Consider the following 16859-nt stretch of genomic DNA (forward strand, 5'->3'; position numbering starts at 1 on the left):
AGAAATGCTTATATTTTGTTACTGGGGGAGTATTAACTGCATTACACTACTGAAATGGCTGTCCTAAGTTAGCAAATTAAGTAGGAGTTTCATTGATCCTGCAGATCGACAGCAAGTTGACGTTCCTGTGTGCTGGTCGTGAGATCTTGATGACTTGGCGTCGCCATCGGTCTGTTCTATAAGAGCCACCATGAGCCATTGATGCAGCTCAAGTTAATGAAGGTTAGCTGTAGTGCTGTTCGCTTGCTTGTTGCTTACTGCGTACGTGGTCGTCTGGTTCTGGGCTCCACATATATATGTGTGTTGTTTTGGGGCTTTTGTTTTCATTTGCAAAGCTCTGGGCCTGTGTTTGGAACAATTATGGCTATTTTAATTTGTAGCAGTACAGTAACATGCATGTTGTGAGATATGCAGTAATACGGTTCACAGCAAACATTATATTTTATTTACCGTAAATATCATGCGTGGTTGTTTTAAATTTCTGCATCCCATTATAGCTTGAATACAAAAAGGAAAGAAAGAAAGACAAATTATCAAGAACAAAGGTGATAAATTCCGTGACAAATCAAAATAACAACACTGAATCAAGCATATATAGCAAGAATAGGAAAGATTTAGTGGACCTGGGGGAGGGGAGCACCGGTAGTGTGGTGGTGGAGTTATGGATGTGTATGACTAAACTTATCGGGGTTCAAATCCTGATGCTTATGAATATTACGCACGTGCAAATGGACCTTAAAGGAATTCAATTGGATCAGAAATGTGCCGATGGTTTACATCTCTATGAGCATATGTTAAAGGATACAGTCATTGCGTATGCGTCTGTCTGTCATATAATTGCAAAAGAAAAAAAAGAGAAAGAAACAGTGCAAAGGGATTGTCAATTTGTCACTCTCTAGAGCACAACATTCTCGGATATTTCGGACACTCCAAAAATGTCTAGATCCATCACCATTCGCCAACGGCATATGCAGGTACATGACATTTATTAGTAGGGTATGTCCTGATAATTAATTACCTTTTTCTTGCTTTGGTTATATCTCGTGTGTTGCTCGTTCATAAAGTGACCTACCACTGGTCATTCTCCAAATTAATTAACAATCATAGCAATAATCCAACAACGAAACATATTTTAGCATGAGTCCTAATTAGCTCTGGTGTTATATTTCAACAAGAATCAAGAAAGAAAGCCTTGCTCTTGATGGCATTTTCTCTGGTGACAAACACTGAAAAATCTCTGTTGATGAACTCCATCTACCCAAGGACAAGTCCCTGCTAATCAAAATCAAACGTAGCAGCATCTCACAAAAGTCCATCTATCCCATTGAATGCGCACATATGCGTGTGTGAAGAGAGGAGTAGAGTATTGAATTGGTTTGTGGGGGCATTTTACATTTACAGTGGCACGAGCCTCTCCATGTGGCCTTCACATGCGTCTATCTCTACAAAAGCAGGAGAGTCCTTGGTGTGTAGTAGTGCAAGACTGAAAGTGCAACTAACCACACACCCCCATCGATCGATCGAATTTGCCAAGCAATTACCTCACACTGCATGTAATAGTGTAATACATTAAGTGTTTGAATGTCCTAAAGATGAAGATGAAGATGAAGATGAAAATTAAGTGTTTTACGTAAAATGAGGTTGTAATAACGTGTGATTAATTGAGTTTTAATTATTACAAACTTAAAAAATGGATTAATCTGATATTTTAGAACAACTTTCATGTAGAAAGTTTTCGCACGAAATGCACCGTTTAGCAGTTTGAAAAACGTGCCACGAGTATTCAGAATTTAATCTAAGTTTTGTTGGAGAAAAGAATAGGGATCGTTTGATTTATCCGTGAAATAAGTCAAACGGCATATTTACAAACGGAAAATAATTTGTGAATAAAACTTTTATATATGTGTTCTTAGCTATCTAAAAGTAAAAGCTGGAAAATAAACTTCAATGAAAAACTCCAAAATCACCTTCAAATTTAAGGTTGAAATTTAAATTTTGGTTGATAAACACATAAGCGAAAAGTTGAGTCCTTTCGATTATTCCTTCTCTCTCAATGCATTTTTTTCTTTCTCAAGTTAATCAGCAATCTGTGTGTGTTAATTGGATTATGGATTATTATATGCACACTTTCTAATTAAGCTCATTCATCCCAAAACTTTCTTCGTCAACGTTTCTTAGAAAATTTTTAAAAATCAACTTTACTAACTTTCATAATATTCAATTCATTTATTTGTACTCTCGAATAATTGTCACAAACTCAGTTTTTATCATTAATATATTATCTATCAGCACCTTAGAATGCACCGACGCATGCATGGCTTTAGTATCTAGGCTATGATAGTTTGATCTACGGAGGTAGAAAAATGAACTAAATAACTAAAAATAATTTATAGATAAAATTTTATATATGTATTCTTACTTCTTAGCGGTTTAAAAAGTGAATGACACAAAAACTAACTACAATGAGAAAACATCAAAATCAAGTTCAAAATTAAAGTTTTAAAGTATAAATTTTGATCATGACTACAAGCAGAGGATGAGAGACGTCCAAAATACTCTCTCCGTTCACAATAAAAGAGACATGGTAGCTCATCATTTGTACACAAATATAAAAGATTAGTAGTACTAGTACATTAATCACCCATAGTTTAATTTTCTTTCCATTCCACCTTCAACCACTTCTTTTATAATAGTTTTCTTTTTGTTCTCATCCTTAATCGTTTAAAAGTCTCTATAATTTCTTAAAAAACAGAGGGCCCGGGGTACTTGGTAGGACAGATCCCCGATCGATTTTCCGGCCGTGCAGATACACATCAGAAGAACATGCATGGTGATCTGTTCTTCTCGATCTCTCTTCCGATCGAACGGTTCAGTACGCGCGTACATACACATGCGATAGTACGCAGTACACGCGATTGAATTACTGCATTGCATTTTTGCATCGGCAATAGGCGTTGGTAACTCGGTGATGAGCAGTGACAAGTGAGTCAGAAGACGATCGATCGATCGATGAATATCGGCTGTGGTTAGTTCACATAAAAATTAAATTGAAAGTTTGGTTGAAATTGGAACGATGTGACGGAAAAGTTAAAAGTTTGTGTGTGTAGAAAAATTTTGATGTGATGAAAAAGTTGAGAACTAAACAAGGGCATCGGTAGATAGGCCGAGTTTAGCTCCAAACTTTTTTTTTTTCAAACTTCCAACTCCCATCTATCTATAGGGTGTGTTTAATTCCTAAAAAATTGGAAGTTTGAAGAAAGTTAGGAGTTTAGAAAAAAAATTGAAAGTTTATGGGTATAGAAAAGTTTTTGATGTGATATGATGTGATGTAAAATTAGAAATAGGGAAGAAACTAAACACGGCCTAAACACACGCTATAGATAGATGGAGGGGCCACGCGGTTGGCCATATTTTAATTTGCAGTTGCAAATTGCTCGCAAATGGCAGTAGCAATCTCTCCATCGTCGTTGCAGCTGCAGCTGCAGCAGTAGCAGCAGCCTTTGCTTGCACTGGCCGACCTGACAAATCTCGCCGTATGCCAGCTCGCCTGCCCGTCCGGCCGTCCGGCTGGCCGGCCGGCGCCATTAGAGTACGCACGTACGTACTACGACGTTGAAGACGACCACCACCAGTGGCTGGCCGGCTTGCTCTGCTTGTCTCTCCCTCTTCTCTCACCCAACATAATCTGAACTATCTGAAGAAACAAATTTGAGGTGGTATCTGAACATAATGGGATTACAAATTTCTCTCTGCTTACAAATTTAAGTCCCTATCACATTGGATGTTTGGACACTAATAATAAATATTAAATATAGATTATTAATAAAACACATCCATAATCTTGGACTAATTCGCGAGACGAATCTATTGAGCATAATTAATCCATGATTAGCCTATGTGATGCTACAGTAAATATTCTCTAATTATAGATTAATTAGGCTTAAAAAAATTATCTTACGAATTAGCTTTCATTTATGTAATTAGTTTTGTAAGTAGTCTATATTTAATACTCTAAATTAGTATATAAATAAAGAGACTAAAATTAAGAATTAAGTACATGATCCAAACACCACCTTCTCATCGATCGTTCGGTTGGTTTCCTTTTGATGTCACCGATGACCATGAGCTGAGGTAGAATTGACTATTTGAGCGCGGTAGTAGTAGTACGAGTGTTAGATCCAGCGGCCATGAATGCGCATTTAGTTCACTGCCTCTGAGGAGCAACAGTAGTTAAAGTTGTCATGGGGACGGAGCGAGACACGCTACAGTTGTAAATGCTACTACTACCACACCACTGCTCTACTACCACTCTCACCTCCATCTCAATCCAAGAGAAGTAAATTCAACGTCGTCTTCTACTAGTCTTCGTCTTACATTCTCTACGCTTTTCTTATACTAATACACGTACGATCGTACAACTCATACATACATATATACATACATACATACATACATACATACATATATATATATATATATATATATATATATATATATATATATATATATATATATAAAATTAGAGACATGTAACCATAGATCAATCAAAATAGAGCATGTTCATATGTACTGCAGTCGTTTACAACCATCGATCAAATTCAATCGTACGTAAGTTGAACAGTTGGGTCGTATGTATGGCAATTATTTTTCTTTTTTTTCCTACGATGAGTGCACTGTATCCTGATCAGTAGCAAGCATGTGTGAGTGACAGTGTGACTGAGTATCGTTGCTGTTGTTATTACTCGGCGGATGAAGATCCTGGCAGCCGAGAAATGTCAGGAGATGGGAACAAAAGAATTTTGTGCAGCTGAAAAGCGCAAAGCCTCTCATGCATGGCATGGAGGGGAATGGTGATCCACCCTTGTCTGCCTCAATTGCGGGGATGCAAAAGTCACCATATATACAAGCATTAGGCCATTTCTAACCCAAGACACTAACATGTTCCATAAACTTTACATCACCAAAAAAAATTAGTACTAGACACTACTCTTTCAATGCAAATATTAATATTTTATACTTAAATTTAATGTTACTTATCTCACATGATGTCTTAGATGTTGTGTAGAAATCATGTCTCATGCAAGACATGATTTCCTTCTCTTTCCTCATTTATTCACTTGCCACATCATTTTTCATCCTAGGTGACAGCTTATTTAATGCTATGGATACCATCCTAGTCATTGGGTTGGGAATGACCTTATATTGCGGGGGATTTCTGCATGTTTTAATTGCGATTTCACATCGGTTTTTGTAGATTGTTAAACATGGGCCATGTAAATGGGGGGACAATTGACCATATTACTCATATAGTCCCAGATCGATGGGCCTGTCTCTTTAATTCTGATGGAAAGTAAACAAAAAAAAAATCGTTGACCATTTATCCATGTTGAATTTTTCTGCAGACCTCACGAGAAGCAAGGACCACAGAATTTGATCCCGCTGCAATTTTTTTTTTCTAATTGGAGTGTTACGTATACGTAAAATTAAAGTCACATTGGATTAAAACCGGTTGAACCGTGAACATACCATGTAGACCGAAACTGCTATCAATATTATCGAGGGATTAGATATTATTGGTTTTAGAAGTCGGGGGAAGCTATATACGGTACCTGGTTTTGGGTCGAGAGATGTGAATAAAACTTGACCTGTATGGAGGAATCTAAAGTAAACTTTCTTACTGGTTAAACGGTTACTGAAATATGGGCCACAAGTCTAACGCCATCAACTTGGGCCACAAGAGAGAAAGTAAACCAGCCACGAGCCCACGAGATGGCCCACTGCTGGTACTGGGCCGTGCTGTCTTGTTGGGCCTGTACCTCAGCTGGGTTTGGGCTCTTCGTGGCCACCGGTACCGCTGTTAGAATTGACATGAAATTTGCAAAACCCACCGCCTAACGTTTTACCCACCACAATCATGATATTTTTACCTTTGGAGACGAACTGCAGTTATGAAAGCTACATTTTAACCTTGTATTTGTGCTTAAAATTTTGAAACGCCAACTTGTCGAATAACATATATTTTAAAAGCAACACCGAATAACAAATTTTCGTGAGTGGGTACACATATATATGAATATATAATTTTGGGACATATTCATCACAGTACCTCCTGTCTTGCATAGTTCCATGCATGATCTGAGTGGTTGACACATGCACGCCAGGTTGATTTGCAAATACATAGTAATTTTCAACAGAACCAGTACGTGTAAAATCAAAATTCTAGCAAAGACCGTAGATATATAATACTCCCTCGTTTCATATTATAAGTTCGTTTGATTATTTTCTTAGTTAAACATCTTTAAATTTAATCAAATTTATAGAAAATATAACAATGTTTTCAACACAAAACAAACATATTATGAAAACATATTCAATGTTAGATTTAATGATACTAATTTCATATTTTAGATGTTAAATTTTTTTATAAACTTAATAAAGTTTGACTAGGAAAAGAGTCAAACGTCTTATAATATGAAACGGATGAAGACACAACATGAAGATCAACGACAATGCATCAATCCATGGTCCTCACATATATATAGGCAGTGGTAGAGTTTGATCTGCTGATCAGTTACACGAATCAGAGCACAAACGTGCTGTGATACACCTGACATATATATATATATATATATATATATATATATATATATATATATATATATATATATATATATATATATATATATATATATATATCATACAACACACACAATATGGCACAATGGTGGCAAGGTCTGTTTAATTTGTGCACGTACGCAATTACGCATGCAGCTGATGAGCAGCCACAAACGCTAGCTTGCAATGCATGCTGACACATTTTTTTTTCACAACGCCTAATGACAATACTGGTTATGATGATCTGACGAACACATAGAATTACTGCATCGATTTCTTCAGGTTGATCACGCTGTTACGTAGCCGCGGGTATCGACGCCTTCAGATTTCATCTGCAACAGATACAACACACTTTCAGATTTCAACTACAAGAGATGTAAGAAACAGTTACTGAGTTAATTATTAAGATGAATGCCAGTAATACATATACTCCCTTCGTTTCTAAACAACTGACAACATTTACTTTCCATTTGAATATTGAACATTGTTTTCTCTCAAATTGTTAGACCAAAGTGAACAAAAGTCCGATGCTTGTATTTAAGATATAGCACACTTTAATAACATTTTATCATTTCCAAAGACGAGTTGCCAAAGTTCGAAAGTAAATAGTATCCGCTGGCAGTTATGTAAAAATAGCAGAGGGTAAATATCAACTTGCCTAACTGGATTATACTCTGCAAATATATACTTTTGTGTAGGTATAAATCTACAGTACTGAGTGTTTTATTTACCTAACGTACGTGTGTACGTACGGTGTCTACACCAAAACTAATTGAAGGCCGGCTGCTGCCTGCAGAATAGAAACAAAAGTTAAACAAGAACTGTATATTAACATATGTAGCTGGATTTGTAAGAAACACAAAAAGACTGAATAATATAATCTCGATCTCTGGAGCATGAAATTCTGTAAGCATATATGTTCAGTTAATTGATCTCAATTTACCCGAGTTGAAGGGTAGTTGGCTGCAGCTGATGGGCGTAATGCTGAGGCTGCTGCATGATGTTCACTTGAAGAAAGTTCCTGGAATCATATGGGTTATTAACCATATGATCGTATTCACTTGTTGATGCTGCCCCCATCATGTTCAGTGGCTGCTGTCCCCTCTCATTCTCAACAACCTACATAATCAATTATTTATATAATCAGAGGCCACAGCTCTCAGAAAGAATTCAGTTGGTAATTAACTATATTGGAACTGCAATAACTTATCCTCATAGGAATGTATTTACCTTGCTCCTCAGGTACATGTTGTCATTCTGCAGCTCAACTTCCTGAAGAATAATATATATGTGACATGTAATTTGGTCTGAAAAATGGAACTAAGACATGCAAAAGAAAGGAAACTACGTACGGTTGGCATAAAACGAGTTCTCGTGCTATGATCTTACTTACCCTTTTCTGCATGTACTCAACTTCAGCATATAACAGCTCATTCTGCGATAAAGAAATGTCCACTGGGTTGATTAGGACGATCAAAATGAAATTGAGATATACAAAGGACATCGATAGCTCATGCGTGGAATTAAAGAACATAGAATTTGCACTTAGTCAAAAGTCATGAAGAAATAGCTGATGTATACTATAAGTTATATAATGCTTTAAATTGAGTTGCACTATATACCTTTCTAGCCCTTATCTTAGCTATGCCTTTCTCCAGCCTGTTCTCTACCTGTTTAAGGTCCCTGAGGCTCATGGTGTTGATAGAATCCCCCACTATGGTCCTACTAGAGATATTTAGGCAAGCCGAGTTAGACTGCAATACAGAACATTTTGGTTTATATTGGTGCAAAAGTAAGTCATACGTATCTGGAATCTTTACCTGTTTGCGTTCTGTAAGCTACTGATTTGTTGGCGCAGTTTGGAGGACTCCTGCTGGTAGTGCTGCAGTTTGCAGCATATATGATAGCATTCATCAGTACATAAAGTTTATGTTGAAAACATATTCTAGCTGAAATGATGTTCAACCGAACATTCGCAAAGAAAAACTCCTGTTTGGGTTATAATTAGTCTATTTCAATTTTCACTTATGTATTAAACATGTCTTTGTTTAAAAGTTTTATGTTACGTACGTCATATTCTTCACAAAAAACTACATGATCTCTCAGATTTAGCTATAAGAAATTTTACAGGCCAAGTTTTTTTTTTCAATAAAAATCTACTGTATGCAATACACCACTCTAGCAGAAAAACATCAGTGCAGTCTGAAGGTTCATACTATAGTAGCTTACTGTGCTGGGATAGAATCATCAAATTAAGTTATATAAGTTAAGAAATAGGATGGAGTTAGTGTATAAATTCAGATAGTCTGTTTTTACTACTACTAACTACTTACGTAGTACATTTGTTTATGGAGTAATATTTCATGTGGTGCCAGGAAATTAATTCTTATTAGAAATACTACTTCACACCCCTATAGTTTCCTTCAACCTATAATATACTGAGCACACCAAATAGTTCTGTTCAAGCCTTCAAGGGGATACATACTGCAGTTTTTGACTACTAGCTGGTTTATGATACTCATATATTGCAAGATTAATTCATGGCTGGTGGACATGACTAAGCATAAACAATTGATGGTTTTAATTGTTCTCTACATTAATCCACAAATTTTCAATGTTTGTCTAAGATTTGTGAACCCCTAGGCATCTCTACCGCCATGAAATTACGATATTGGTCTAATGAACGATTGCATGTGATCCACTGGATCAAACAGAGGATCCTGACTCCTCAGAGCATTGGTTGGCTGCAATAACCGCTGTGTAATGCCCATAACTTTCTGCTCAGGATTTCTTGTCTGAAGATTTTGCTCAGAGAGGTCATGCATGTTTGCGTTTGCACAACAGTAACTAGTAAGAATGTTGAAAGTTCTATAGCATTTAAAGATTGCTCTTACTGTTATTCTGATATCTATATATGTCCACATCTCGGAGTCAATTCGGAAAATTTAGTACTAGTTGAAGAATGTAGACTGAAAGAAATGACATGATGTTACCTGGGCATTGACTTCTGCAACTGTGCCAGAGTTGGAGGTGTCACTGTTTGCCTTCTTGTACCTCTCAACGGTGGATTTCACACTGCAATATGATCATGATTAGTCAAGGGTTATGTTTAATCACTCCTACACAAGAAATTACCAGTTTCAGAACAGTATAGCCAAGACGACTGCGAAAAAAAAAACTTACTCGCTAGGCAATTCCAAAAAAGTTTTTTTTTCTAGAACATATAATTTTCGGCAAGCTAGCTATGAGGGAGAAAAGTATGATAATTAATTGAATTTACTATCCCGAAATTATCGTATAAGTATTGGTTTTAAAAGTTTACACAAGAGGCAACTGAGCATAGCTTGTCAGCATCTTTATGTACTACTAAAAGGACGAAAATAACCAACATCAATTAGTAATACAGAGAATACAGTATAAATAAGTGCAGTAGAAAGTTGAAATTGACATTAATATCTAGTATTTCCTCCATTTCATATTATAAGTCATTTGATTTTCTTTTCTAGTCAAACTTTGTTAGTTTGATCAAGTTTATAAAAAAATTTAACATCTAAAATATCAAATTAGTTTCATTAAATTAAACATTAATTATTTTGATAATATGTTTGTTTTATGTTGAACATACTAATATATTTTTCTATAATTTAATAAACTTAAAGAAGTTTGATTAGAAAAAAAATCAAACGATTTATCATATGAACAGGAGGGAATACTTCACATTTAGAATGTGGCGTTCAAGGGCAAATGACCATAGTTAAAACACAACATAGCACATTGGTCCGAATCGTGCGCTATCACAAGTCACTCGCTCATTCATGAACTACTGCAGAGTAGCACAGTGGAGTACTGTTTCTCTTTACCGAGGAGATAGAGAGCTTTTCCTGTCATCGATCTGGGGGTTTTGATGCACAAAATGAGACTAGACGACTCCATTGGTGTGATGTGTGTTTCTTATCCATGATTTTGTTTTTGGGTACGGCACAAGAAATCGTGATATACCGGTGTGTCGAAGGGACAAGTGAACACAAACGCTAGCTGACGCCACCAGACAAGGAAAAAAACAATTGTGCGACTCCAGTGTATTCAGACATCATCTTATTTGGCAATATTTCATGAGTTATATTTACCCCCATTAGTTAGCACTTGCAGATTATTACTAGTTTCACTTATTCTATTTTTCATATTATTTTTTGTGGGGTATTTTTCATATTATAAAATGACTGCAAATCAAAAGCCGCTGCTATGTGTTTCTTATATACTAGTAATACGTACTATTCAACGAAAATAACTCAAGGCTCCCTAAATCAAAGAAGAGAAAACAAAAAGTATGCAAACTGAGACTGTGAAGTTCGGAATTTTGAGAGACTACATCAAGAGAGAATAATGGTAGCAAGCGTATAAAACTATTTTCATCCGAAAAAGAGCATAAAGACTACATATAATGAACTAAAGATCAGCATTAAGTTACAAAATTTTGAGACACTATGTCAAGAGAATAATGGCACCAAGCGTATAAAACTATTTTCATCCGAAAAAGAGCATACAAGACTACATATAATGGACTAAGGATCAGTGTATGTGCGCTTTATCACTCTTTGAAACCGATATAAAGACACTTCTGAAATTGCAGGTTCGAATTAACAGATAAAGCTATAGAATAGTGGCCCTAACATGCTACTCCGTTTTCAGTACAAGTTAACGAAATCACGGAATCATATTAATATACACCTTAACTAGATAACAAATAGTTAATTTTGTGCACATTGCTAAACAATTAGGAGTACAAATATGTGATGACTTACAAAGTGCATTCATAAATTTAGTATAAACAAATGAGTAGTACCAGAGCTAAGTTCTTAAGTGAACTCTAATAATACTATAAATAAAAGGTAAAAAAATCAAGGCTTAGATATACTATGGACTGGGGATACATTAGTATTTTCTCTTTTTTGAAAAATAAGAAAACTCAAAAATGATGGTATGGATGATAATATATATTTGGAGTTCAGTTGTATAGAACGTACGTTTGACAGCCCAAACAACACTTATCCCGTGTTCACCTCACGATCACATTATGTATTCTATTTTAGTTTTGGTGTGTTTGTTAATTATGATTTTCAACCTTAACATATGAAAAACCCAAGCATGTAGGAAGCAAACTTATTTTGACCTTATAAATCTTGTTTTTTCTTGCATAGTTATCAAGCAAAGCATCATATCTAGCTTGAATAGCTTGAAGAAAACAGGGCATGTGGCAATAGGAGCAGAGCTTACGATGAATAGTATATAACAAGAAAACAAAAAATATCCTATTACCTTAAGCAATCTATAAACTCTCCAACAGTACTTCTCATCGCAGAGATTTTATTCTCGTTTCTTAGGCAGATCAATGCATATGACATGCTAATGTTTTACAAGGTTGTACTTACTAATGTAACCACGTAACGTATACGTGGAACTACGTAGTTCCACAGTTTTTATTGTCACAAAGGAGATATTGTTATGTCCATATAATTAAGCATATTTAGACAGAAAATTGTGGAAGGCCACCTTCGAAAATGGTGTACTTGCTACCTAGTCAGCCAACTAGCAAATAAGTTCTTCAAAAAAAAAAAAAAAACTACCAAACAAGTCAATAACACAAACTGCTGACAATACTTGAGCAGAAACTGCTTATGATGATAAATCCATGAGAATAAATCATTTTAATTTCCAAGGACCGACAAATATGTGGAAATAGTATACGGAGTACTACCCTAAAAAAAACCTAGCTAGAGATCACTGTATACCAAAGATATCCCCAAAAGGTTCTCCAAAAATATTCTTCAAAGATCTTCTGTTCATGCATGCTACTGTGAAGTGACTGCTAGCTAGCTCATGTCTTTTCACTACAACCTTTGAAATTTTCCTTTGTCCAAACATAAAGCGTGCAATTGCTGCATAAAATAACTAACAAACAATCATATCAAGCAGCGAGCACTATCAATCCCCTCCAACCCAAATGAAGATTTTCAGGCAAGAAATTACTTAATCCCTCCATCCTAAATATAAAAACTTTTTTCACCTGCTCCTCAATATCAACCTACCACAATTATTTCCTATTTTATTTCACCTGCTTTCTGTCATTCCTTAGAATTTCTTATATTTTGGGTAGCAAAAAAGATGTCCATTATCTAAAAAAAAATGCAAAAAAGATGTCACATTACAGTGGTAATGTACCAGTAAACCTATTGTTCGAGGACCAAAGAAATTGGAGTAATGGTAGTACTGAAGTACAGACATCAATCCTACTATCTTCCTGGCAAGAAAGAAATGAAACCTTAGGATTCTCGAGAACGCTATTTGGCTGCCCAATGTGAAGCTGGGCGCAGGATTTCACATGATTGGGCAGCAACAGTGAGACTGGTTTTAACCCAATGGACAAACGAGGGCAACAAGGCAGCAACGCACACACAGAGACTAAAGTACACAACTGTAGGCTTTTACCCATTCCCATTCTGACCAAAGCCACCAGCTTTTCTTCACTCCTCTTGTAGTCTCCCAATACAAATGCAGGCCCAGTAGTTGTACCATTGCTGCCACGCCATTGGACGCCATTTCTACTGCGACAGTGGCTGCATGGACACGTGTCATCCGTACAAGAGAGGCTTCTTTTTCTTTCTCTTTTTTTTTTGGTGAGGATACATGAGAGGTTTCTGATCCCCATGTTTAAGCAGTGCAACAAAACGTATATATGTGCTTCTAATTTCGTTTTTCAAGGAGGATTGATTAGTCGCGAAGCAAAAAAGAAAAAGTCAATATGTTTTATTAATTGATTTCAAATACTTCATGCAGACCACAGTTTTTCAGTTTTTTCTTCAACATAACTAGACAACAGTGGCCATGTGTGTAATTTTTTTTATGCCTGCATGACATGTTTTCACATAACACTGAAACTGATATTTTGGTACACAAATTTTAGTTTTCTTTATTTGATGAAAAAACAAATAAGCTTATCCTGCCACTTTTTTATTTACATGCATACGACACATAACTAGAACTAATAGTCATAACAAAATCATTTGTAAAAAAAGACTAGCTAATATTTTTTATATAATCACATTATTCAGTATGTATAGCTTATGAGGAAAGGGAGACATGCCAAAAATATGGAACAATCATCTTTGTGTAAATTCTTTCAGTAAATCAAACGCATGCATATGTACTCCCCTATATACTTTACTGTATTTTTTTCATCTTTACTGCTGTTTCTTTGTTGGATCCCTTCTTTGTGTTTGGTTCCTGTTCAAAAGTACAGTGGTGCTGTCAGGCATCACCTGCCCTCGTGAAGTTGCTCGGGACTAAAATTTGCACCACACAGCCACACACACTCATGAGAGAGAGAGAGAGAGAGAGATGCACATGGGGATGAAGCCCTAACCCTAGCAGCTCATTGGTTGGAAACAGGAGATGATGCAAAAGAAACTGGAACACAAGAGAGAGAGAGAGAGAGAGAGAGAGAGAGAAAGTATTATATCATCAGCTGCTTGTTTATCCCTCTACCCTTATTACCTGATCAAACATACATACACTAACACTTGGCACATTCATGTACAAACTAACTACTAGTACATCAATGCCATGGTCAACCATACACACTCTCCTTGCTATCTAGAGATCTGCTTCTACACAAGCAAAGCTACACAAAAGGGAAAGATGATGAATGGAGCCCCAGGATGCCCTATATTTTTTGTGCAAATATATGTGTGTGATCATACACATCATGAGGTGTGAGAGAGATCTTAAAGCTCACCTCTCTCTCTCTCTTCATCTATCTCTACAGCTAGCTCTGCCACACAGACATACAAGCACACAGCTTGCCACAGTGGAGAGAGAAAGGAAAAAACATAAATACAGCAAGAAAAGAGCAGGACCACCAAGCCAAAGAAGAACATCTCTCTCTCTCTCTCATCTCACACACACACAAGAGAGAGAGAGAGAGAGAAAGAAAGGAAGCAGCAGCATACTACACACAGCAAGCACTGTCCTAGATCTATCTCAAACATCTAGCTCACCTCACCAGAAGCACAAAGGAAAGCAGCAAAAGAAGCTAGCTAGCACACACACACAAGCAAGCAAGAGAGAAACTGTTGCGATTTTCTTTCTTTCCCCCCAGAAACACCAAATAACACGAGACAGTTAATAACAGAAGTAACAAAAGATGCATCTCCCATTTGACCCTCCCCTCTCTTTGCCCCCATGAAAGCTATCTCCATACTTGCTCCAATTTGGACAACCATGAACTCAACCAACAAACATTTTCTTCTTTTTTTTAAAAAAAAGAAACATATGTGTAGCTTCTATTGTGTATGCATATTTCCATAGCCTTTTTAGACCTCTTGGTTAATTTTATGGATTATATAAGCATAAGTAGGATGAGATGAGATAGTATTTTGTGAATCACCTGTTGTTGGCGTACTCGTAGAGGCGGCCGCGGCTGGAGAAGACGATGAGGGCAACCTCGGCGTCGCAGAGGACGGACAGCTCGTACGCCTTCTTCAGGAGGCCATTGCGGCGCTTGCAGAAGGTCACCTGCCGGTTCGTCGTGTTCTCGATCCGCTTTATCTCGATCTTCCCCCTCCCCATCTTCTCGCTGCTCCCCGCCGCCACCGCCGCCGACGATCCTGACCCAGCCGCCGCCGCCGCCGCGGTCAGCTCCGTCATCGACGATGGCCCGCAGCTCAGATCGGTCTGGACACAAACGCAACAACCCAAATCAAGAAATCAAGAAGTGAATCACTGCGTGCAGCTGCCATGTCTATCTCCGGCTTAATTTCTTGATGAGAAGAAAAATAATAATCAAGAACTGCTCTCCTGTTCTTATCTTTGCTTGTCATGGTGATGTTTAAAGACCCAGAGATCCTACTCCTATCTATATAAAGCATATCTTCCTCTTTCTTGACTCTCTAGCTAAATCCTCACAACATGGCAACCAAGATTCCACACCACATATAACACAAGCTTGTGCTCAAGTTAAGAAAGGAAGCAAAATTTATCCAAAAGCAAGAAAGCCAGAATTTACCATCATGTTCATCATGGATGGGTATGCTAACTAGTGCTCTCTCTTCTGAAGATGGAAGAGATCCAGAGAAGGAAAGAAAGAAGATGTGAGAGAGGCAGAAGCAGCAACAGGAGGAGGAGAGGTATTAAAGAGAGAGGTGGGGGAGAAGAAGAGGAAGAAGAGGAGGAGGAGGGAAAGGGGAAGAAGAAATGTGAGGTGAATGTAGTTAGCAGTAGCTGTTGTGGCCAATTCCAATCTGATAGCTATCTATCTCTAGCTTGTTGTTTCTTCTGACTGCAATCCACAACCTTTCTGATTTACTACTAGCTAGCTCTCTTTCCATCAGTCTTTATTCTTTGATCTCTTGTCCTGGCAGGCAGTGCTGTGCTGTCAGATACATATGTCTCCATATCCATTTTACCTCAGAATATGTAATGCAAGTAACTCTGATGTAACTCTGCTTGCAAAGCTTTGCTTCTTGTTGCTGTAAGTCTGAAACTTGCTTTGTTTGGACTGGTAAACTGCATGTTAGACACAAAAAAACAGTTGTGGGAACAGCAAGACCGGTTATTGCTTTCCTCCTTTTTGTTTCACTTTTCACAGTTCAGGAACCTTGTAAGCTGATATATCTGAGACAATGTTACAGATGTTAATGCCAAGGGCTTTACATTGTTTTGCCAATGAAGTTCAGCAGAGGCACTTTTTTTTTTCAGAACTCACCTAACAAGTTTTACTGTAGTTTCCAATTCAGCAAATCAAATTACTTTCCTATTTAATTTGTGTGATATATAATAACTGATAACTAGTTGCTTTATTCTACCGATCAGATCATCAGAGAGTAAAAACAAAGCAAATCTATATATACAGCATAGAGATGATTTAATGTATGATGTATATACAACCATGTGACACTCCACATACACTGTCCAGTTTCTGTTTGTCACATAGGATGCAGAGATAATGGCTAAGTACTCACCAGCAGCAGCCTCCTATTAATTCAGCACAGTCCTTTCAGTTGCTCTCATGGGGCCCCTATCTCTTCCTCACATAATGTGATGCATCATGCTTGCTGCCAACCCTCTCTCCACTCACTCCACCGTCCATACATCCCCATCACCGGCTCTGGGCCACCGCCGCGGTGCGGTGCACGATGATGGCCGATCGTTGTACCGCCGTCGTTGTTTTCAACTGGCCGATCGATGAA

General features: G+C 37.2%; 1 protein-coding gene across 2 annotated transcripts; it reads right to left on the reverse strand.

Moving 5' to 3' along the window:
- Positions 1-6683: 6683 nt before the first annotated feature.
- Positions 6684-15912, reverse strand: LOC127760262 (MADS-box transcription factor 3). Of its 2 annotated transcripts, none has more exons than XM_052284490.1 (10): positions 15677-15912; positions 15059-15345; positions 9609-9690; positions 8436-8497; positions 8238-8337; positions 8009-8050; positions 7846-7887; positions 7559-7734; positions 7347-7405; positions 6684-6947 (listed from the first exon to the last, which is right to left on the reverse strand). In XM_052284490.1, exons 1-9 carry the CDS (start codon positions 15689-15691, stop codon positions 7384-7386), a joined length of 828 nt encoding a protein of 275 aa, XP_052140450.1. In that variant the 5' UTR covers positions 15692-15912; the 3' UTR covers positions 6684-6947; positions 7347-7383. The 2 variants fall into 2 exon arrangements, with proteins under 2 accessions (XP_052140450.1, XP_052140449.1); XM_052284489.1 differs by having other exon boundaries at positions 8238-8340; positions 15677-15911.
- Between the last annotated feature and the right edge of the window lie 947 nt (positions 15913-16859).

Source organism: Oryza glaberrima, chromosome 1 (genome assembly GCF_000147395.1).
Source record: "Oryza glaberrima chromosome 1, OglaRS2, whole genome shotgun sequence".
Lineage (NCBI taxonomy): Eukaryota > Viridiplantae > Streptophyta > Magnoliopsida > Poales > Poaceae > Oryza > Oryza glaberrima.

Bases quoted from the DNA above. Each gene is read 5' to 3' on its own strand.
- LOC127760262 (XM_052284489.1), bottom strand. The intron at 9,691-15,058 runs GTGATTCACAAA...ATCATATTGCAG, and splicing joins TACGAGTACGCCAACAACAG to TGTGAAATCCACCGTTGAGA. The intron at 7,406-7,558 runs GTAAATTGAGAT...TCTATTCTGCAG, and splicing joins CCAACTACCCTTCAACTCGG to GCAGCAGCCGGCCTTCAATT.